The sequence below is a fragment of the Acomys minous genome (genome assembly GCF_964271855.1).
Source record: "Acomys minous genome assembly, chromosome: 16".
Classification (NCBI taxonomy): domain Eukaryota; kingdom Metazoa; phylum Chordata; class Mammalia; order Rodentia; family Muridae; genus Acomys; species Acomys minous.
In genome coordinates this window covers 87,172,893-87,196,726 of record NC_140498.1, presented here as the reverse complement: position 1 = coordinate 87,196,726, position 23,834 = coordinate 87,172,893, and the positions used below count along the sequence as shown (strand labels likewise).

At 47.7% G+C, this 23,834-nt stretch overlaps 1 protein-coding gene and 1 long non-coding RNA gene across 2 annotated transcripts in view; one reads left to right on the top strand and one right to left on the bottom strand.

Moving 5' to 3' along the window:
* Positions 1–931: 931 nt before the first annotated feature.
* LOC311586200 lies at positions 932–23,834 on the bottom strand. Its single transcript, XR_014775477.1, has 3 exons — positions 23,765–23,834; positions 17,010–17,092; positions 932–1,330 (listed from the first exon to the last, which is right to left on the bottom strand). It is a non-coding gene; the product is annotated as an uncharacterized lncRNA (long non-coding RNA).
* Positions 23,287–23,834, top strand: part of ATXN2 (ataxin 2) — a 91,555-nt gene continuing 91,007 nt past the window's right edge. Inside the window, exon 1 of the mRNA XM_084762094.1 lies at positions 23,287–23,715. Coding sequence (XP_084618220.1) covers positions 23,624–23,715 — 92 coding nt within the window. The 5' untranslated portion in view covers positions 23,287–23,623. The remainder of the gene's footprint in view (positions 23,716–23,834) is intronic.

The following is a 23,834-nucleotide window of genomic DNA, read 5'->3' as shown; positions in this document are numbered from 1 at the left end:
TAGAATACTCTAGGACTTTAAAAAATGCTTTCAAGCACTGATGTGTGTGTATACAAGACGTGTGCACAGGCCATGGTGCCGTGTGAAGGTGAGGCAGGGTCTCTTTCTGCTTCTGGGCCATGCACTTGACTAGGCGACTTTCCTGACTCTGCCTCCCTTCCTCCTATGGGGGGCTGGGGTTACAGACACACAGCCCACCTGGCTTATTACAAAGATCCTGGTTCTGTGGCTTTCAAAAACAATTTTGAAAAATAAAAATAAAAGAAACCTAGGGCAAGCAAGATGGCTCAGCAGGAAAGAGTGCCTGCTGCCAAGCCGGACAAACTGAGATCAATCCTTGGGATCTACATGGTGGAAAGAGAGAAGTGATTCCTGTGAGTTCTTCTCTAACCTCCATACATGTGCCATAGTGTGTGTGTGTGTGTGTGTGTGTGTGTGTGTGTGTGTGTGTGTGTGTGTGTGTCCATATGGATCCTTGGCTTCTGTGTGGAGGTCAAAGAACAACCTTCAGGAGTTGGTTCCCTTCTTTCACCATGTGGGACCCAGGCATCAAACTCAGGCAGCCAAGGTTGGTAACAAGTACCTTTACCCACTGAAGCATCATACCAGACCCTAAATAATAATTATTTTTATTTTTACCAATTAAGTCAATTTATTAAAATAGTTGACTTAGGCGTCTGCACTGGTGACTTCAACCTCCACTCCTGACTCAATACTGATGGAAGTAATCTGTTTAACAATCTCAGAAGGGCTGGGCGTGGTGGTTCACGTCTGTCTTTAATCCCAGCACTTGGGAGGCAGAGGCAGGTGGATCGCTGTGAGTTCGAGCCCAGCCTGGTCTACAAAGAGAGTCCAGGACAGCCAAGGCTACACAGAGAAACCCTGTCTCAAAAAAACAAATCAAAAGGAACAAAACAAAACAAAAAACAATCTCAGAAGGACTCTGTAAGTCAATGAGTCGCTTGTGGATTCTCATCTGGAAATGATCCCAAGTCTTGGAACCTTCACCACAAGGTGGTTTTTCTTGTAGAGATTCTCAATGTCTTGGTAGGCAGGTGCACCGGTCCTTTCACTTTCAGATTCTTTTCCTTTGCGGCTCTGATCCAGTCAGCACACGCCTTCTCCAGCGCCTTCACGTTGCAGCTGGTGAGCGTAATTCGAAGTCGGTGAATGTCTGCCACCTCGGGTTCCCAAGGGTGTCTTTCCAGTCTCTTTAAAAGCCACGGCTGCAGCAACGCTTCCTGACCAACTTGTTCCTCAGCAGGAGCGAACAGTGGTGAGTCAGGACGGGAGCAGAGTGAACAGAGCTCCATTGCACACACCACCACGTCTCAGAAAGCAATAATTATTATTATTAATCATTATCATTTTATTGAACCGACACCAAGTCCCTCCTTTCATCAGCTTTGTGTAGTTTCTAGAAAACTATGTCCTCACCTGATAGAACATTTGGGGAAGGAACATGGTTGATTCTAGGGGACCCACAATAGGTTACCATTAGCATATGTAATACAGAAAAGTCTAGAACGTGCCTATGTTCTTGTGGTTCTTCTGGAGGTCTGTCTTCCGGTTAAGCAATTCCAGACAAGCAGACCCAATCCTGCTGGAGATGCCTTGCACTTGCCAAGTGTCTCAGTTGGAGCCACTCCTGAACCCCAAGGCCATATCACATCTGGACACAGCCCCGTCAGGCTAACACAGTCACCACCATGGCCACTGTAGAAGCTCGCCCATTGCAAACACTGGGAAAACCAAGGGCTCAGGTGGAAACAGGCAGGGACTTGGCCAGCCTGGACTCTGGTCACTAGGCTGGGAAATGACAAGGCAGCAGCGGGCCTCCCTGGAATTCTAAGCTAGGACTCCAGCTGTTGGGTGGCTACTCAGACATTAGAAGTCGATTGCAGATGGGCTCCTCCTGGCTCCTCAGCAGCCAATAGAACCAAGGGCTGAAACTAGCACGCTGAATACTGGTCAGAGGAGCAGCTGAGGGACAGCTCTGGCCTGGGTGGAGGCAGGCCATCCCCAACTGTCTGAAATACTACCACCTGTTAAGGAACAAAGACTTGTGCCCGCACCACCCTGAGGAGTTAACCCAAATGTGTCTGTCAATCATTTACTGTTTGAGAGCACCCATCAGGAATGCCTTCTCTTCTATGGGCTTTTAATAGTTTAGGGGCCTGGCATGGTGGCGCACGCCTTTAATCTCAGCACTCCAGAGGCAGAGGCAGGTGGGTCTTTATGGGTCTGAGGCCAGATTGGTCTACAGAGTGAGTTCCAGGATAGCCAGGGCTCCGTAGAGAAACCCTGTCTCATCAACAACAAAGCCCACTTAGGAGGCAGCAAGACGGCTGGTTCAGCTGGTAAAGGCACCTGACCACCTGACTTCCATCCTTAAAATGACTCACAGAAAGGCCAGAGGAGGAAACCGGCTCCACGAAGGTGTCCTTTGACCTCCATACTTATGCCCAAACCACAGTCAGTCACCATCAATAAAAGAGACGGCTCCATGGTTAGGAGGGTTTGTTGCTCTTTGCAGACCCGAGGTTCTGTTCCCAGCACCCCTAGGGTGGCTCACAACCATCTGCAACTCTAGTTCCCAGGATCCCACTATCGTCTTCTGGTCTCGGGGGACCAAAATAAATAAATAAATTATTTTTTACAGCTGGGTATAGTGGTACATGCCTTTAATCCCAGTACTTAGGAGGCAGAAGCAGGCCGATTTCTGTGAGTTTGAGGCCAGCCTGGTCTACAAAGGGAGTCCAGGACAGCCAAGAGCTACACAGAGAAATCGTATCTCAGAAAAAAAATTTATTGTGTGTGAACGTGTACAAGTTTGTGTGTGAGGAGAGGTGTATGTGTGGGAGCGTATGTACATGTATGTACATGCATGTAGAAGGCAGGAATTATTCGCCTTGGTTTATTTTTATTTTATGTACATGGGTGTTTATTGCATGTATGTATGATCACCATGTGCATACTATGCTCATGGCAGAAGTAGGCTTCAGATCCCTGGAACTGGAGATCTAGATTACTGTGAACCAAGCCGCTACAAGGGTGCTAGGCACCAACCTTGGACCTTGCTCTTCTTCAAGAGCAAGAGGGTTGTTTTTGTTTTTTTGGGTTATTTTTTTGGGGGGAGGTGTTTTTTTTTTCAGACAGGGTTTCTCTGTGTAGCCCCAGCTATAGGACTCACTTTGTAGACCAGGCTGACCTTGAACTCATGAAGATCCGACTGCCTCTGCCTCTCAAGTGCTGGTATTATAGGCATGCACCACCAAGCCTGCCTTCAGGAGGCACTCTTAACTGGTGAGACAGCTTCCCAGTAAACTCCACCTTATTTTGTGCATCAGGGTCTCCCTGAGACCTGTGGCTTGCCCAGTAGACTAGGCTGGCTGACCAGTGAGCTCTGGGATTCACTTGTGTCTCTCCCCAGAGCTGGGATTATAGGCGTTTACTGTTGTACCTAGCTTTTCCATAAGTGCTGGGGATCCGAACTCACGCTTGCATGACACTGGCCCAGCTCTCTTCCCAGCCCTGTGCGGTGTCAGTTCTGAATAAACAGAATCCTGAGGCTGGGGGAACAAAAATGGTCTTGGGAACAATTGGAAGTGATACTGTAGGTCTCCTTGCCGTTTGCTATCATTTTATTTATTTGGCACTTTATTTATTTATGTGTGAGTGTACGCACAAGCACATACATGCCATGGATGGCATGTAGAAGTCAGAGGACCACTTGTGGAATTGGTTCTTTTCTTTTTTTCCCAGACAGGATTTCTCTGTGTAGTCTTGGCTTTGTAGTCTTGGCTAGACTCGCTTTGTAGACCAGGCTGGCCTTGAACTCACATCGGTTCCACCTGCCTCTGTCTCCTGAATGCTGGGATTAAAGGCATGTGCCACCACACCTGGCCCGTGGAATTGGTTCTTTTTTTCAACCATATGAGCTTATTAGCCTTGGCAGCAAACATCTTTAAGCCACTGAGCCATCTTGCTCACCCTTCACTGTCATTTATAGACGAAGACGCCAACCTCCTCCTAGGTCCTGCGATCTGTCGTCTCCTGGGCTGTCACCAAACCTCTAGAAGATGCCTGAAGGGCGGGCCTGCAGTCACTCTGGTGGACACTGTGTTGTACCCTCCACTCCCTGCTGTGATTTTTTTCTCTCTCACTTTTGACACAGAGTCTTGCTTCATAGCCCAGCCTGCTTTTATTTATTTTTATTTATTTGTTTGGTTGGTTTTTGGTTTTTTGAGACAGGGTTTCTCTGTGTAGCCTTGACTGTCCTAGACCCACTCTGTAGCCGAGGCTGGCTTGAACTCACAGTGATCCGCCTGCCTCTGCCTCCAGAGTGCTGGGATTAAAGGTGTACGCTACCATGGCAGGCTTCAGCCTCCTTTTAAACTCCAGATCCTCTTGCCTTGGCTTCCCCATGGCTAGGATTACAGGTGCACACCACTATGCCTACTCCCCCTGTGGTTGAAAACTAGTTCCACACTGTCGGCTCCCAGCTCCAGGTTCCTATCCCTAGCCTAGGCCCTGCCCTGAGCTCCATGACACAGGCCTGTCCGACAGGCAATCTCTGCTAGTGGAAGCACACATTCTGCCTTTCCTTCTCCCCCACAAACTCAGGGAAAGATGGTGGCTCCTTGTCAGGCTGAGGAGGGAGAAACAAAGGGGGACATTGTTCCCTTGTTCCTTAGGCCAAGGTTAGTGAGCACAGTAAGGGGCAGGCACTGGGCTGGGAGGGAGGAGGGGACGCCTGAAAGCTGCCTGTGTAAGCAAACTAACACCATCCCATTGTTGGAAAGACAAGATCTTGATACATGGCCCAGGCTGGCATTGAATTCGCTATATAGCCCAGGTTGGCCTGGAACTCAAAATCCTACCTCAGCCTCCTGAGTGCTGGGATTATAGGTGCCTTTTCTTTTTTTAATTCAACATGATATAATACCTTTTGTTTGTTTGTTTGTTTTGTTTCTCAAGACAAGGTTTCTCTGTGTAGCCTTGGCTGTCCTGGAACTCTATCTGTAAGACCAGGCTGGAAGCTGGGTGTGGTGGTGCATGCCTTTAATCCCAGCACTCGGGAGGCAGAGGCAGGCACATCTCTGTGAGTCGAGGCCAGCCTGGTCTACAAAGTGAGTTCAGGACAGCCAGGGTTACACAGAGAAACCCTGTCTTGAAACCCCATCCTCCACCAAAAAGAAAATATATTTGAGGGCTGGAGAGATGGCTCAGAGGTTAAGAGCACTGTCTGCTCTTCCAGAGGTCCTGAGTTCAATTCCCAGCACCCACATGGTGGCTCACAACCATCTATCATGTGATCTGATGCATACTGTATACATAATAAATAAATCTTAAAAAAAAAAGAAGAGAAAATACATTTGAGAAACTCTGTTTCAGTGGGTGGGGGGGGGGGAACCTATATAATGTACTTCAAGCGTGTTCTCCTCCACCTCTCGTCCATTATTGTCCCTGTCACCAGTGCCCTTTGTTCCCCAAACACTGTCACATCTACCTCCAGGTCATATAAGCACATGTGATTTTATGTGCCTATGTTCTAGGTTCTGCAAATGATAGGCAAATGCAGTATTTGTCTGAGACATAATTTTGTACTTTAAAGCTAATTTCTTTTTGTATGTGCGTCACGTTTTTAAACCCATTCCTCTGTTGAGAAAACCCAACATGGTTCTTCATTTTAGCTGTTGTGAGTAGATCAACAGAGAACTCTGCTGACTGGGGACCCTGTTGACTCTGAATCCTTTGGGTAGGTAGGAGTGCTAAGCCTGGGTGTATTTGTTTATGTTGCTGTGAGCTTTTTTGTTTGTTTGTTTGTTTGTTTGGAGGGTTTCTCTGTGTAGCCTTGGCTGTCCTGGACTCACTTTGTAGACCAGGCTGGCCTTGAACTCATAGGGATCCACCTGCCTCTGCCTCCAAAGTGCTGGGATTAAAGGCGTGCGCCACCACCACCCGGCTCTGTGAGCTCTTTAAAAGAGATATTTTATCTTTAATTGTGGGTCTGTGTGTGGGTCTGTTCATGTGTAAGTGTAGGTGTCCTTAGTGAGGGGAGGCTCAGCAGATCCCCTGGAGCTGGAATTACTGTCTGTGAACCACCTAAAATGTGGTTGCTATGAACAGAACTTGGGTTTACTTCTTTTTCTTTTTCTTTTTTTGTTTTTCAAGACAGGGTCTCTCTATGTAGCCTTGACTGTCCTGGACTCGCTTTGTAGACCAAGCTGGCCTTGAACTCACAGCAATCTGCCTGCCTCTGCCTCCCAAGTGCTGGGACTAAAGGTGTGCACCACCACTGCCTGGCAGGTTTACTTCATTTAAGAGAGATATCTCACCAGGAATGGTGACCCATACCTATAATCCCAGCACTCCAGGGTTCAGGAGGCAAAGGCAGGCAGATCTCTGAGTTTGAGGCCCATCTGGTCTATAAAGTGAGTCAAGGATAGCCAGAGTTACACATAGAAACTCTGTCTCAAAAAAAAAAAAAAAAAAGGCGGGGGCAGGGAGGGACAGAGAGAGAGACAGACAGACAGACAGACAGACAGACAGAAAGACAGAGACAGAGACACAGGGCTCACCAGATCTGGGTTCAATTTCTAGCACCTACATGGCACCTGTCTGTAAATCCAGGTCTAGGATTTCTGACAATCTCACACATACATGCAGGCAAAACACCAATGCACATGAAATAGACACACACACATACAAAGTGTGCTCCTAACCCCTAAGACATCTCTCTAGACCCTATGTTGGTGTTTTGAGAGAGGATTTCATATAGCCCAGCCTGGTCTTAAAATGAGTATATAGCGGAGGATGACCTTGAACTCCTGAACCAGCTGTCTCTACCTCCAAAATGCTGGGATTATAGACCTTTGCCACCCCAACCCCGTGTTTGGTTTTAATGGCATTTATTCAGTGTGTGTACAAGTTCCACTGTGTGCTGCAGAAGTCGAAGGACAACTTTTAGGAATACTTCTCCCACTGATGGGTGCTGGGGGTCAAAGTCAGGTGTTAGGCTTGCCCACAAGCACCTTTTCCAGCTGAGCCCTCTCTTGCCTGTGCTGTTTGTGGTTATTTTTGAGACAAGCTCTCACTATGCAGCCCTGGCTGTCTCGAGACTATGTAGACCGGGATGGTCTCGAACTCACAGAGTTCCACCTGCCTCTCACTGCGGAGTCCTGGGAATAAAGGTGAGTTCCACCACTGCCTAGCTCTGTGTTTTTTTTAGACCTGATGTTGTTCTGATGCCCACACTGGTCTCCAAATCCTGGCTCCAAACCTAGATGCTGGGACTGCAGCAGGTGCTCACTGCTGGTCAGTGTGGACACCTGGGGCTACCAGAGCCATTTTTATGAGCCTCCCAGCCACCATCGCTCAAATTCGGGGCCCACATGGCAGTCTGGCAGAGAGAGTGGCTCATCCCAGCCTTAGTCACTGCTGGGGCTGGGGCTGAGTGCGACTTCCGCGTGGGAGCAGGGGAATGCCTGAATGAAGGAGGCAGGAAAAGCGGAGGCTGGCAACGCATGGAGGCTCCAGGAGCTGGGGGCGAGAAGCTGTGACAGGCAGGGAAACGGCTTCGGCTTCGGAGGAAGGCCAGCTAAATTTAACTCTCGGTTAAACCCCGGCTTCATTCCGAGTGTATGTTTACCAGAAGTCGAGGGAGACCATGAATGGGGATTCATTTCTGACTCAGAGCCCTGCTGTGTCCGCTCTGCCCTGGAAATTTTGTAATATTGTGTCTCTTCTTAATTGCCCAGTCTTAGAAAAAAAAAATTGTTAACTATTTCATAATGAAAGTCAAGATGTTAAGAGAAAGATCTTTTTTTTCCTCAAAAATAAAATTATAAAAGTAACCATTTTATTTTCATTTTCTTTATTTTATACACAGAGTCTTGCTGTGTAGTAGCCAAATGGCTTTGAACTTGAGGCAATCCTCCTGCCTCAGCCTCTGATTGCTGGGATGGATCGCAGACTGGCTTCATCAAGTAGCCCAGGATGACCCTGAACATTCATTACCATGCCTGAATGATGTAGTACTTGCAGATCCCAGGGCTTTGTCCATGCTAGGCAAACACTTAGCCAGCTGAGCCAAGTTCTTTTTTTTTTTTTTTCCCCCAGAGACAGGGTTTCTCTGTGTAGTCTCGGCTGTCCTGGACTCACTTTGTAGACCAGGCTGGCCTCGAACTCACAGTGATCCTCCTGCCTCTGCCTCCTGAGTGCTCAGATTAAAGGCGTGCACCACTACCCCCAGCTTTCAGTAACATCTTAACCACATTAGAAGGGAATATTTTGGTGGCATTTGATGTACTGGAGGTGTGTGACCACTGCTTTGATCTTTCAGAACATTCTTTCCAAAAGGAAAGCCAGCTCTCTCCATTCCTCTGTCCCAAATGCCCCATGAGCACAGCCTCTTTGTCCCCATGAGCTTGCCTCTTCTGGACACTGCATAAATGGACTTCTGGGACGAACATGTGACTTGTGATGTCTGCTCATTTCTAGTTTTGCCCACGGCAGAATACATTGATGTTTCTTTGCATAATATTCTACTGCATGGTCACATCATGTTTGCTTTTGTTTCACCTGCTGGTGGGCATCTGGGCTGCTTCTGTCTTTTGGCCGTTTGTAAGGCCTGTAAACACATGTGGATTAGGTTGAATGGCCACTGGAAACGTGGGGCAGAGATGACAGTATCTAAGAACTAAATTTAGAATTATCACATGACAAAAAACAAATGAACAACAAAACCAACCAAAACAAAAAGTAAGGACAAATACAACTTAACCCCTCTACACCCCCGTCATTGCTTGGTGCCGTTGTCTCCTCTGACCTGACACTCCTGCTTCTTGGCATCTCCTGCACACTGTCCCCACACTGCAGTGCTGTCATGGTTCTGCCTTTTCTGAGGTGGCAGGGAAGGACTTTGTGTAAATACCTCTGTTCCAGATCTGGAACTGCACACCTCTGGATGCAGCAAGCTGGTCGAGGTGGGAAAGCCACACATACCTTCCACAGCCTCAAGTTCTCTCCAAAAATACAAGAAAAAGCTGGGCGCGGTGGCGCACACCTGTAGTCCCAGCACTCAGGAGGCAGAGGCAGGTGGATCTCTGCTGGTTCAAGGCCAACCTGGTCTACAAAGAGAGTCCAGGATTGCTAAGGGTACACAGAGAAACCCTGTCTCAAAACAAACCAAACACCCTCCCCCCACCAAAAAACAAAACAAACAAACAAAAGAGAAAAACAAGAAAAAAGCAGGTTATGATCTAAATCGAGTAGAATACAATTCAGGGCTGTGGGCTTCACACGCATGGGCCTACATATTTTTGTTTATTTGTATGGCGTCTCAGGCTGGCCTGGAACTTACTCTGTAGTTGAAGATGATCTTGACCTTGGTCTCTGTGCTTGGGCTACCTTCCAAGTGCTGGGATTGTGAGTACACACCCAGTTGTCTGTTTTATTTTATTATTTTTTGTTTGTTTTTTCGAGACAGGGTTTCTCTGTGTAGCCTTGGCTGTCCTGGACTCACTTTGTAGACCAGGCTGGCCTTGAACTCACAGCGATCCACATGCCTCTGCCTCCTGAGTGCTGGGATTAAAGGCGTGCGCCACCACCGCCTGGCCAGTTTTTGTTCTTAACATTTATTTTCAATTGTGTGTATGCCTGTTTGTATGTACACATGAGCTCGGGTGCCTGTGAAGGTCAGAGGCGCTGGACTGCCGGAGCCAGAGTCACAGGTGGTTGTGAGCCACCCATGTGTGTGCTGGAAACCTTACCTTACTTGGATCCTCTTAGAACATCGAGCACCGTTCGTTAACTGCTGAGCCATCATCCTTCCAGCCCACACTCAGCCTTTTGATGAATCTCTTAGCTGAGTCAGAGACAGAAATTAAATAGTTCCTGGAGACGGGGGCTTGTGCTGTACTCTCATCAGCCTGTGGCCATCCCGGACTATAGAGTGGCCACTTAGGCTAGCCGGGATTTCTTAGCAAGACACTGTCTTGAAAGAAACAAAGCGAGGAGCTGGGCGGTGGTGACACACGCCTTTAATCCCAGCACTTAGGGGGCAGAGGCAAGCAGATTTCTGGGAGTTCGAGGCCATCCTGGTCCACAAAGTGAGTCCAGACAGCCAAGGCTACACAGAGAAACCCTGTCTTGAAAAACCAAGGGTGGTGGGGGGGAGGCTGGGCGTGGTGGAGCAGGCCTTTCTCAGAAAGAAAGAAACCAAGAAACAAAGCGAGGGCCCGCCAGGTGGCAGGTAAAGGCACTTGCTGTCAAACCTGGGATGTTAGAGCCCCAGGTCTCACATGGTAGAGAGAGAACCAACTGTCACAAGCTGTCTTTTGACTTCCACTCACTCTCCAACACTCACACCCCAAAATAAACCATTAAAACTAGAGTTAAGATAGAATAAGAAAAGAAAAACCAGAAAGTAAATGGAGGTTACCTGGCTCTGGGGGAGGCGGGTGTGGAATGAGGCGGAGTTTAATCTTAGGAGATGAGAGAGGTTTCTGGTGTGGACAAGGGTGCTGCCCAAGGGGACAGAAAATGTCCCCACAGCAGGGAAGAGATGGCGTGAAGGGAGTGGCCATCTACTTGGAATGAGGAAAATTACTCTCTGGTGACAGCTGCATATTTCTGAACAAAGTCAAAAAGCTCCTGGATGGTACCATTTCTTTGTTTACACTGTTTTGTATGTGTGAGGGGGTTACAGGGCAATCCTTGGGAGCTGTTTTCTTCTTCTACCATGTGGGGCCCAGGGATTGGACTCATGCCGTATTAGATTTTGCGGTAAACATCTTTACCTGCTGCACCATCTCACTGGCCCATGAATTATGTGTGTGTGCACGCGCGCATGCATGTGTATGCATGTGGCTTCACAGTGATCTACCTGCCTCTGCATCCCAAAGTGCTGAGATTAAAGGCCTGTGCCACCACACCCAGCCATTAATTGTAGATTTTATTTATTTATTTTGGTTTTTCGAGACAGAGTTTCTCTGTGTAGTCTTGCCTGTCCTGGACTCACAGCGATTCACCTGCCTCTGCCTCCCGAGTGCTGGGATTAAAGGCGTGTGCCAGCACGCCTGGCTGAATTGTATATTTTAAAACAGAATTCTAGAATGTTAATTATATTTTGCTGTTTTCTGTTTCTGAGACAGGGTCTCTCCACATAGTGCAAACTGTATTTCAACACAGCTGTTTTGAGATGACAACACTGGTAGCTAGGCGCTGTGGTGCATGCCTGTAATTCCAGCACTTGGAGAGGCCGAGGCAGTCGAATCTCAGTCCATGGCCAGCTTGGGCTGCATAGTGGGACCTACCTCAGGCAAAGCAAAACAAAACAACACAACCTGGAGGTAGGCATGGTGACACGGGCCTGTAGTCCCAGTGCTTGGGAGGCAGGAGAATCAGGAATTCAAGGCGGCTTCTGCTCCAGGGAGAGTTTGAAGTCAGCCTGCCCTAGAGAGGCCCATCTCAGAAAGAAGAGAATGACCTGCTTGTAGCTCAGCTGTACAGCATGTGCTTAGCACACACTCGGCCCCGAGTTCAAGTCCCAGTATCACCAAAACAAATTAAGCCAGAAGCCAAGCCAGGCATGCTTAGGAACTACCCTCGGTCATCAGGCTCTCTTCTCGCTCACCTTCAGCCTCTCCCTTCATTCCTCCTGGCCTTTGCTTCCATGACCCACTGCCAAGCCCCCTAAGACTCCGCCCCCTCTCCTATGGGCTACTGTTGAGTCGGCCAACCATGAATGCCCTTCAGAAAGTAGGCGGAGCTGAGTGTGGTGGCCCACGCCTTTAATGCCAGCGCACGGGAGGCAGAGGCAGGCTGATCACTGTGAGTTCCAGGCCAGTCTGGTTTACAAAGTGACTCCAGGAGACGCCAAAAGTAAAGACAAAGAACAAATAAAAAAAGAAGTGGGTGAAAGACTTGTGAGGTCGGTCTGGAAACCCTGCTATGTTTTTTGTTTGTTTGTTTGTTTGTTTTTTGGTTTTTCGAGACAGAGTCTCTCTGTGTAGCCTTGGCTGTCCTGGATTCACTTTGTAGACCAGGCTGGCCTCGAACTCACAGCGATCCACCTGCCTCTGCCTCCCGAGTGCTGGGATTAAAGGCGTGTGCCACCACGCCGGGCCAACCCTGCTATGTTTGCAGAGTGCACAGGAACACTGCCCAATAAGGTGAGGTCAAAGGGTGTGAACAGGCCTCTGAGACAGAAAGGTGAGAAGCAGAGGCGCACAGGCCAGCCAACGATCTGCAGGAGCTCCTTGGTTCATTGCTACAGGGTTTGGTTTCTGTCTGCCTAGTCATTCCTTCATTCCATGTGATGGTGGGAATGCAACTCAGGGTGTGCCTGGTGGCGCACGCCTTTAATCTCAGCACTCGGGAGGCAGAGGCCGGTGGATCTCTATGAGTTCAAGGCCAGCCTGGTCTACAAAGTGAGTCCAGGTCAGCCAGGGCTAAAACAGAGAGAAACCCTGTCTTAAAAAATCAAACAAACAAACAAAACAAAAACATAACCCAAATAAAACAAAACCAACTGAGTCAGTGTCTGTGTCTTTGCTTACCAAATCTGAGTTGGCCATGTGTGTGTCTTTCTTTACTCAATTTGATTTTAGAAAATTTGAGAGACAAAAAGCCCTGTGAAGTTATGGAGCCCTGTGCTGATTTCTGTGGCTATTTAGAAGCTGTGGGCAAATCATGTCAGTGTGCACAGGTCAATCTGCTGGATAGAGAACCACCAACCTCCATTGTCACTGCAAATCCAGCTGGCACTTAGCCCGCTGCTAGATATGTCAGTGAGGCCACTCGAGACCATGTAACCTGAGGGAGGCAGCCAGAACAGGAGGCTCATTAGCATACAGAAAGCCACTAACCTTTTTGACAATCCCAGGCACTTCTGAATGGCTTGCCAGGAAACCTTGACCACCAGTGATTATCTGTCATACAAGTCTGCCAACAGCATGCCTGGTCTCTACCCAAAGGCTGCCAGGAGTGTCCCCTCCTCACCACAAAGCTGTCTGTAGACATTGCCACAGGCTCCTGAGGAAGGTGGCTGAACTCTCCCACAGAGAATCTGCAGGCCATAGAGTGGATGAAGGGATAAAGAATCGTTACCTTGTTTTTTTCTTTAGAAAAAAGTTTTTGTTTGTTTTTTGAGACAGGGTCTCTCTGTGTAGCCTTGGCTGTCCTAGAATCCGTAGACCAGGCTCACCTCAAACTCATAGTGATCCTCCTGCCTCTGCCTCCCAAGTGCTGGGATTAAAGATGTGTGCCACCACGCCTGGCTGTTTTTTTTTTTTTCCTCCGACTGGGTTTCTGTGTGTAGCCTTGGCTACTTTGTACTTGCTTTGTAGACTAGGCTGGCCTCGAACTCACAGAGATCTGCCTGCCACTGCCTTCTGAGTGCTAGGATTAAAAATATACACCATCATCTCCAGCTTTTTTTGGTGACCCAGTGACTTTAAGTAGGATAGCACATGTTGGGGTTATTTACAGGAGTGTGAGTTTCCAGTGGCCACACCACTGAGGACAACGGTTTTTCATTCCCAGAGACAGTTGACTACCTACAGATCCTCCTGGAGGGACAGGGCCTTATGAACACCTACCATTGTTTCTTCTTTCTTCTCTTTCTTTTCCTTTTTTTTCCCTCTCTTCTTTCTTTTTGATTTTTTTGAGACAGGGTTTCTCTGTGTAGCCCTGGCTGTCCTAGGACTTGCTCTGTAGACCAGGCTGGCCTTGAACTCAAGAGATCAACTGCCTCTGCCTCTGAGTGCTGGGGTTTAAGGCCTGTACCACCACCGCTGAGTTCTTTTGAATGTATGTGTGTATGTGTGTGTGTGTGTGTGTGTGTGTGTGTGTGTGTGTGTGTGTGTGTGTGTGTATGGAGGTCAAAGGACAACTTTTGGGAATTCGATCTACCTCAGCGTCAGGCTTGGTGGCAAGTGTCCTAATATGCTGAGCCATCTTGATGATCTCCATTATTTTCACTGAGATAGGATTTCTTAAAGCCCAGGGTGGCCTTGAACTCACAGTGTCGTTGAGGATGACCCTGCACTTACCTTCCGGTTTCCAGTTACTAAGTACTAGGGTTACAGTCTAAGGTGCATTTGTGCGTATATGGGGGTGGGTATGCACAGTGGGTGCGGGTTATAGGCTAGAAGATGGCAGCAGAGTCCCAGGAGCTAGAGCTTTGGGTACCTGTGAGCTGGCCAACATGGGTGCTAGGAAACCAACTCTGGTGCTCATTATCCAGCAAGTGCTCTTACCCACTGAGCCATCTCTCCAGCTCGGGTTGTTTTAGTCTTAGTTTTAAATACGTTTTTAACACCAGGTGGTGGTGGTGACACACACCTCTAATCCCAGCACTGGGGACGCAGAGGCAGGCGGATCTCTTTGAGTTTGAGGCCAGCTCTGAAACCACAGGCTGCCCACAAAATTTCCAGGGTAAGGGTGTAAGAGGAGTAAATCAAAACAGAAATGTCCTGTTCATGGTGGCATACCCCTTTTATCCCAGCTCCGGGGAGGCAGGTAAGGGAGGAACTCTGTAAATTCAAGGCTAGCCTGGTCTATAGACAGAGCTAGGGGGGACCAAAACTTGCATTCCTGAAAAATAAAGAGTTCTTTCCTCTGTGTCTGCTGGCACCCAGTTTCTGCTCTGGGAACAATGTCACAGTATCAGTATTGTATCCCCTAAGGTAAAACCAGCTGAGCTGCCTCACACTAGAAGAGAGCTCGCCTAGGGTCTGGCCCTCTGAAGTACTTTGCCATGTGGTCACTGTGTTTCCAGGCTATGTTAGGGCAGGGCCCTTAGTCCTCGGAGCTACAGGCAATACACACAACGTGCCTGCCACCTTCCAGCAAGCCCCTGCCATGGTCCATGTCTTCTTTAATTTTTTCTGGCTTTTAGTTTTTTGGGATTCCTGGAGCGTCCACAAATAGATTAGGCTCTAAGAATTCAGAGTAACTGTGGCAAGGGGGAACAAATCCTCACTGTAATTAGCCATGGTCCTATTTTGAAATTACATCTGCAAAGACTTGAGGAGGATGGGTTGGGGGGGGCGCAGATTGGCACTGATTGGAATTTTCATGCTTTTGAAAGAGAAATCAAGAGCATTGAGGGAAGAATGCGTCATCACACTTTAGACACGCTCACACCAAGTGAGCTGAAGAGAGATGATTGCAGAAAAATGAACTGCTCGGCATGTGGGTCATGTGACGACCACAACTCACTCCAAACCGACGCCTTGCAGGGCTCAGTTTGTCACCCCCAGGTCCTGAGAGCTGACTGATCATTGAAGTGATCAAAATGAACAGGCTAATCTAAGTGCTGTGTGGCCGAGGAAGCCACACTTCAAGTGGAGAGTCCATAGGACTCAGGCACCAAATCTTACAGGCGCTCTCTACCAATCTCTGAAGGCTGAAATAGCGCTTTTCTTTTTTTTTCTTCCTCTTTCTGTTTGGTTTGAGATAGTCTCACTACATGCCTTCTGGCTGTCTAGGAACTCACATATCCACTTGCTTCTGCCTCCCAAGTTCTAGAATTATAGGTGTGTACCGTGTTGCCAGTTTTTTTGTTTTTGTTTTTTTTGTTGTTGTTGTTGTTATTTTGAGACAGGGTCTCTCTGTGTAGCCCTGGCTGTCCTGGACTCACGTTGTAGACCAGGCTGGCTTCAAACTCACATCGATTTGTCTGCCTCTGCCTCCCAAGTGCTGGGATTAAAGGTGTGTGCCACTACACCGGCTCTGTGTTGCTAGTTTCAAAAAGCATATTCATATACTTTTAAAGATTACACATGCAGCTGGGTGGTGGTGGCACACACCTTTAATCCCAGCACTTGGGAGGTAGAGGTAGGTGGATCTTTGTGAGTAAGAGGCCAGCCTGGTCTACAAAATGAGTCCAGGACAGTCAAGGCTACACAGAGAAACACTGGCTCAAAAACCAAAACCAAAACCAAAACCAAAATAAAATAAAATTAAAAAAAAATACATGTGCATGTGTGTAAAAGAGAGAGAGAACAGAGAGTTGATTATTTCCTTCCTGGGCTGTGCCTAGAATCTAACTCAGGTTCATAGGCTTGGGAGACAGAATCTTGCCTGCTGACCCATCTTGCTGACTTGATCATATCTGTTTTTATGGGTTAAATATTAAGAATACTTTTCTTCAGCAGTCAGTGGTGCACACCTTTAATCCCAGCACCCAGGAGGCAGAGGCAGGTGGATCTCTCGTGAGTTCAAGGCCAGCCTGGTCTACAGAGCAAGTTCCAGGATAACCAGGGCTACTCAGAGAAACCCTGTCTCCTGTCTTGAAAAATCAAACCAAACAAAAACACTTCTCTTTAGCAAGGACTATACAGAGAAGCCCTGCCTTGAAATAAAAAACAAACAAACTAACTAACTAAAAACAAACAAAAAACAAAACCAAAACAAAACAACTTTTTTGTTTGTTTGTTTTAAGATATTTGTAAGGCTGGGCATGGTGGCACACACCTTTATTCCCAGCAGAAGTAGGCAGTCACTGTGAGTTCAAGGCCAGCCCAGTTTACAAAGGGAGTCCAGGACAGCCAAAGCTACACAGAGAAACCCTGTCTTGTAAAACCCAAAAACAAACAAACAAACAAACAAAAAAGGTATTTATGTACATGTGCATGTAGGTGTCCACTGAGGTCAGAGGGCACTGGGATCCACTGGAACCAGTGTTACAGGTAGTCGTGAGCTGCCTCATGTGGGTACTGGGAATGAACTTTGTCCACTGCCAAGCCGTCTAGGCAGCTCCAGCAATACATTTCAGTGACAGATCTCTTTTAGAACAATAATCTTCAATGCCTTTTTTTTTAAAAAAGAGGATCTGGATGTCTTAGAACTTGCTATCTAGGCCTGGATGGCCTTGAAGTTAGAGACCCACCTGCCTCTGCATTTCCAGTGCTGGGATTAAAGGTATATGCTACTACAACTGGCCTTTTTATTGTCCTTTTTCAAAGAATACTTATTCTAGGTATGGTGGCACACACCTTTAATTCCAGCGCTCAGGAAGTAGAAGTTGTCCAATCTTTGTGAGTTCAAAACTGTCCTGGTCTACATAGTGAGGCTCTATCTAAAACAAAACAAAAATAAAACACACTTTAAAAAAATCGTGTTTAGGGCCAGGCGTAGTGGTGTATGCCTTTAATCCCAGCACTCAGGAGGCAGAGGCAGGCAGATTACTGTGAGTTCGAGGACAGCCTGGTCTACAAAGAGAGTCCAGGACAGGCAGGAGTACGAGAGAAACACTATCTTGAACCGCCCACCCTAAATATTAAATTGTGTGTGTGTGTGTGTGTATGTGCATGTGTGTGTGTGTGCAGGGATTGGGGTTGTGCATACGACTGCAGTGTCCCTGGAAGTCAGAAAAGGGCACTGAGCTGATGGTGGTGGTGGTGGTGATAGTGGTAGAGAGGGCGAGGCAGAGGCAGAGGCAGATAGATTTCTGAGTTTCAGGCCAGCATGCTTAGGCCAGCCAGGGCTGTTACACAGAGAAACCCTATCTTGAGAAAAAAAAAAAGGGGGGGGGTACTGGATCTCCTGTAGGTGGAATTAAATTGTGAGCTGCCCAACATGGTGGCTCAGTCCTCTGCAAAAGAAGTATATGCTTTAACCACTGATCCATCTCTCCTTTCCTCTCCATTTTATGATGTCCCATGTGTGTATTTTTGTGTGTACGTGTGTGCTGAGGCCTGGCCTCATAGCTCATGCTGAATCATCAACTAACAGAAGATGACCACAAACCACTCCCTGTGCCTCCTGCCTCCACCTCCCACATGCTGGGATGACATTAACCAGGAGTCCTGCAAGATGGCTCATGTAAAGGTGACTGCTCCCAAGTCTGAAGACCCCAGCTCCCTCCCGAGGTCCCACACAGTGGAAGGAGGAAACTGACTCCTGCAAGCTGGCCCTCGGCTTCCCCCTGACCCTGTATGCATCCACCTCCCTGCTCTCAAGTCAAAGTAAACAGCTGCTAATAATGTAGCATGGTATTAGCTCAGAGGCGAATTTGTCTGAAAAGAATTCTGAAGGCACACGAGACTTGCAGAAAACATAGTTGGGTCACGCGCATCAGTGTCCCACTGCTGAAAACAGATTACATTGTAAGGACTACATCATGTCACTGGAGATGCCTTAACTCTGTAATCTCAGAGAATCACCAACTGGTCACACGACCAGGGGGTTTCATGTGCATAAATTATCCTGAGGAGCAGCATAAGTGACAGATGGTTAAGAGGCCAGGTGCAGCTGGGCGCGGTGGTGCACGCCTTTAATCCCAGCACTTGGGAGGCAGAGGCAGGTGGATCTTTGTGAGTTCAAGGTCAGCCTGGCCCACAAAATGTGTCTATCACAGCCAAAGGTACGCAGAGAAACCTTGTCTTGAAAAACAAACAAAAAACAAAAAACAAAAACAAAAACCAAAAAAAAAAAAAAAAAAAGAAGAAAAATAGGCCAGGTGTAGTCCAGTTCTGAGAGATGGCTCAGCTGCTAAAGTGATCATGCATGTGACCTTTGAGTTTGATCCCCAGACCACCTAAAAAAGTGTTGAATGTGCCAGTCGTGGTGGCCCACACAGTTAATCGCAGCACTCACAAGGCACAGGCAAGCAGATCTCTGTAAATTCCATGCCTGCTAGGACTGACTACAGGGTAGAGGATGATTCAAATGTCTACTGATGTTTGCTTCTGGCCTGTATAAACACACACACAAACACACACACACACACACACACACACACACACACACACACACACACACACACACACACGGAGTGCAGTTGAGCTTGGTGACCCAAGCTCCAGGTCTCTAGCAGTGCCAAATAAGATGCAGGCAAGGAGCCGGGCGTGGTGGCACACACCTTTAATCCCAGCACTCGGGAGGCAGAGGCAGGCGGATCGCTGTGAGTTCGAAGCCAGCCTGGTCTACAGAGCGAGTCCAGAACAGCCAAGGCTACACAGAGAAACCCTGTCTCAAAAAACCAAAAAAAAAAAAAAAAAAAAAAAAAGATGCAGGCAAGGACTGCAGTCATATGGAGGTATGACCTGTTCCCCAGTTCATTCACGTACCTGGGTAGCCATCAGGTCCCTGCTGACTGTTGGGCGAGCCTCAGATCCTTGCCAAGTACCCGTAAAATTTAATTTACAACTTGACAGCTAGCTTGTCTTTCTTCTTCTTTTAAATTCTACCCTTTTAATTTTACATATATGTATTTACTTTGTGTGTTGCATATGTGTGGGTGTGCACATGTGGCAAGTATATGGAAGTCAAAAAACAATTAGTGGGGAATTGGTTCTCTCTTATTGTATGGGGCCCGGGGTTTTGCACTCAGGTCCTCAGGCCTGCTGGCTAACACCTTCTTTACCTGCTCAGCCATCTTGCCAACTGAAAGCTACCTTCCCCCCCAACCCCCACCCCCTTTCCTTTTCTTTTCTTTGTTTTTTGAGACACGGTTTCTCTGTGTAGCCCTGGCTGTCCTGGAACTCACTACATGGACCAGGCTGGCCTCGAACTCACAGAGATCCAGCTGGCTTCCCTCCTGAGTGCTGGGATTACAGGCGTGCAACACTACCTGGCATGCATGTCTTTTTTTTTTTTTTTTAAAGATTGTTAAAATTTATTATTTGTACAGTATTTTGCCCACATGTATGCCTGCACACCAGAAGAGGGAACCAGATCTCATTATAGATGGTTGTGGCCCACCATGTGGTTACTCAGGACCTTTGGAAGAATAGACAAGTGTTCTTAACCTCTGACCCATCTCTCCAGGCCAGCATGTATGCCTTATTTTCATCTGAGCATACCTCTTTCTCTTAACCCCTAGTGCTTAAGCCTATGTTAAAATATTTTCATTATTTAGGGCTGGAGAGCTGGCTCAGTGGCCTGAAGTTTGAATACTGTATTTAAGAAAAAAAAAGGGTCTGGCTTGGTGACGTACACCTTTAATCCCAACACTTAAGAGGCAGAGGCAGGCAGATCACTGTGAGTTCGAGGCCAGGCTGGTCTAAAGAGAGTTTAGGACAGCCAAGGCTACACAGGGAAACCTGTCTCGGAAAAAAAAAAGTAAATAAAAAGAAAGAAAAGAAAAAACAAACCAAACAATCAACCAACCAACTAACCAACCAACCAACAAAACTCATTGTCAGACCAGCCAGGGCTACAGAGAGAGACTCTGCCTCAGATACAAACACCTAAAACCAGGGTGAGCCAGATGGCTCAGAAGGTAAAGGTGCTTGCCACGGAGACTGATGAATAGAGTTTGACCCCACATACATATGTATACACAAAGTAAGTAGATAAATGTGATTAAAACTGAAAGCTCTTTTCTTAGCATAAATGAAGTTATAAGTAGCTACCAAGCTCAGGCATTCTTGTTCAAATTCTCTTTTCTTCACAGTGAGTTTGAGACCTGGCTTCCTCACCGTTGACTTCTGAGAGTTTGATTCTAGCTCTGGCTGTTAAATCATCACAACAGAATGTGATTCTGTCTGTGTGATAAGTCTTTTTTCCTACTTTTTTTTTTTTTTTTTTTTTTTTTTGGTTTTTCAAGACAAGGTTTCTCTGTGTAGCCTTGGCTGTCCCGGACTCACTTTGTAGACCAGGCTGGCCTCAAACTCACAGCGATCTGCCTGTCTCTGCCTCCCGAGTGCTGGGATTAAAGGCGTGCGCCACTACACCCAGCTTTTTTTTTTAAAATAATTTAATTTTATTTTATGTGCATTAGTGTGAAGGTGTCAGATTCCTTGGAACTGGAGTTACAGACAGTTATGAGCTGCCATGTGGGTGCTGGGAATTGAACCCGGGTCCTTTGGAAGCGCAGGCAATGCTCTTAACCACTGAGCCATCTTTCTAGCTCCCCCTCATTTGTTTCTTTAGCTCTGATTTCTTTTAGGTTATTTAGAGGCATATGTTGGGGTTAGAGAGATCACTCAGCAGTTCGCTCTCCTAGAAGACCTAGGTTCAATTCCCAACACCCACATGGTGGCCCACAATCATCAATTCCAGTTCCAGGGACCGGGTGCTCTCTTCTGGCCTCTGCAGGCACCAGGCACATGGTGCTCTCTTCTGGCCTCTGCACATACATGTTACCTCAGACAGATGCAGGCAAAATACCCATACACATAGTTAAATCCATTCATTAAAAACAAACCAAAAACTTTAATGAGGCCAGAGAGATGGCTCAGTGGTTAAGAGCACTGGCTGCTCTTCTAGAGAACAAGGGTACAATTCCTGGTACTCACATCACATCTGTCTGTGACTTAAGTTTTCAGTGGATCCAACTCACTCACTCAAACAATTTGTAGGCCAAACACCAATGCACATAGAATAAGTTATAGAAAAACTTTAATGTGAAGTTGCTGATATTTGTTACTTTTTCTTGGTTTCTTTTTGGAAATGTGGTCAAGGCTGGCCTTGAGCTATTTTGACTCTGGCTTCTACCTCCTAAGTGTTGGGTTCAAGGCTTTGCATCCATGGCAGGCTTGTTCAGATTAAGGTCGGCCACCCCCCACCCCCCCACAGGGTTTCTCTGTGTAGCGTTGGCTGCCCTAGACTCACTTTGTAGACCAGACTGGCCTCCAGCTCACAGTAATCCACCTGCCTCTGTCTCCGGAGTGCTTCAGCTTATGTTTTTTTTCAGCTTATATTTTTAAAAGGCCACTAACGTAAAGACTAACTTTTTGCAACATTTAGGAGGCCAGCCTGGGTTAGAGTGAGTTCCAGGACAGCTAAAGCTGTTACAGAGAAACTCCGTCTCAGAAAACAAAAAACAAAACAACAAAAGCTGGGGTGGTGGCACAGGCCTTTAATCCCAGCACTTGGGAGGCAGATCACTGTGAGTGCGAGCCCAGCCTGGTCTACAAAGTGAGTCGAGGACAGTCAAGGCTACAAAGAGAAACCCTGTCTCCAAAAACCAAACCAAACCAACAAAAGGTCTTATTTATTGTGTGTGGGCACACATTTGGCACAACGTGAGTGTGGAAGTGTGAGGACAACTCCAGGGACAGTTTTCTTCTTCTGTCGGGTCAGCTCTAGGGATCAAACTCAGGCGGCGAGCCTCAGCGGCTTGTGCCTGAACCTGCTGAGCTATCTGGCTGGCCACCAGCCCTATTTTTCTAGTTACTTTTTAATCTATGTAGACCAAGTGAGTTTTGATCTTAGAGAACCACGTCCTTTCCCAGTGCTGGGATTAAAGGTGTGTGCCATAACCAAGGGTCACCATTCCTCCCCTTTTTTTTCTGGTTTTTCGAGACAGGGTTTTTCTGTGTAGCTTTGACTGTCCTGGACTCACTTTGTAGATCAGGCTGGCCTTGAACTCATAGAGATCTACCTGCCTGTTTCCTGAGTGCTGGGATTAAAGGTGTGTGTCACCACCACTCGGCTCTAATTGCCCTTTTTGAGGTTGGGTCCCTTGTAGTTTAGCCTAGACTAGAATTTTCTCATCTAGGTGAAGATGACCTTGATCGTCTAATCCTGCCTCCATTTCCCAAGGGCTCACTACAGACATGAACATGCCTCAGTATTTATTTATGTTTTTCAAGACAGGGATTCTCTGAGTAATCTTAGCTATCCTGGACTTGCTTTGTACACCAGGCTGGTCTCCACCTCACCTTTTCCTCCCTGAGGCCTGGGATTACGGGAGTGAGCCACCGGGCCTCGCTCCATGCCTGACTAATTTATGTGAATGATTTTAGTAGATTGAGGGAGATTTTGCCCATCATTTCCTTAAGCAATTTCATTTAAAAAACAAAACATAAATTCACTGCCAAAAAAAAAAAAGTTACCTACCTGCTTTCAATTTAATTACACCACCTTAAAAAAGGGATTATAAACCGGGTTTGGTGGCGCCCGCCTTTAATCCCAGCACTAGGAAGGCAGAGGCAGGTGGATCGCTGTGATTTTGAGGCAAGCCAGATTTACAAAGAGTATAGGACAGCCAAGGCTACACATATAGTAACACTGTATCTAAAAACCGAACCAACCAACCAACCCCCCCTAAAAATGGACCACAGTGCCTGGCAGCCTCTGCGGGTTAAAGTAAAACTTTTAAAAGGGTCAAGGTCTAAAGTTCACATTCTCGTGAGGTCTGTTTTAGTCTTTTCTGAGGGAGACCCCCATTATGCGTGGCAAGACCCCAATTCCCAGCTCTATCAATCCCGTCCACTTCCCGAAGGAGGAATAAGAAGTAGCAACGAGGGAAAAAAAAAAACGGGTTCAAATGAAGGTCAGATACCCAACAGATCGCTGGGGTGAATAAAGTGGGGCAAAGTGAAGCAGCTGCCGGTGGCTTGCGTGGTGGCAAGCTTCCCATGCTGGCAGGGAAGTCAAGCACGCAGCGGCACCTGGGGGTCTACTGTGTGCCAGGCCCCGGGAGTTACGGAGGAAACTGAGGGTCTTCGCCTCGAAGGCGCCCGCGGGCGATCGTCTGTGCGCCACCTGGTTAAGGGGGAACCAAGGTCCTGGAAGGGGGCGGAGGACGCCGGAACAATTCGTGGGGCACATCTGTCAAGCAAGACCTGCGGGCGAAGATCAGTATTCCCTTCCCCAAAGCAGACCAGCCTCAGAAAGGGCGGACCCGCCGCGGCCCTGGCCCGACCCCCGAGAGCGAATGCAACCCAGCGATGCGCCCGTTCCTCACGTGTCCCCATCGGCCCCCAAGCCGTCTCACGTTCGACTTCCGCCTGACCCTTCCGACTTCCGGTAAAGAGTCCCCCCCCCCACCCCCCTGCTCTGCTTCGCATCTCCGCACCCTCCAGGCCGCGTCGCCCCGTGCGCGTCCGCGAGCCCTGCTCCCATGCGCCCGTCGATCGCCGCCGTTC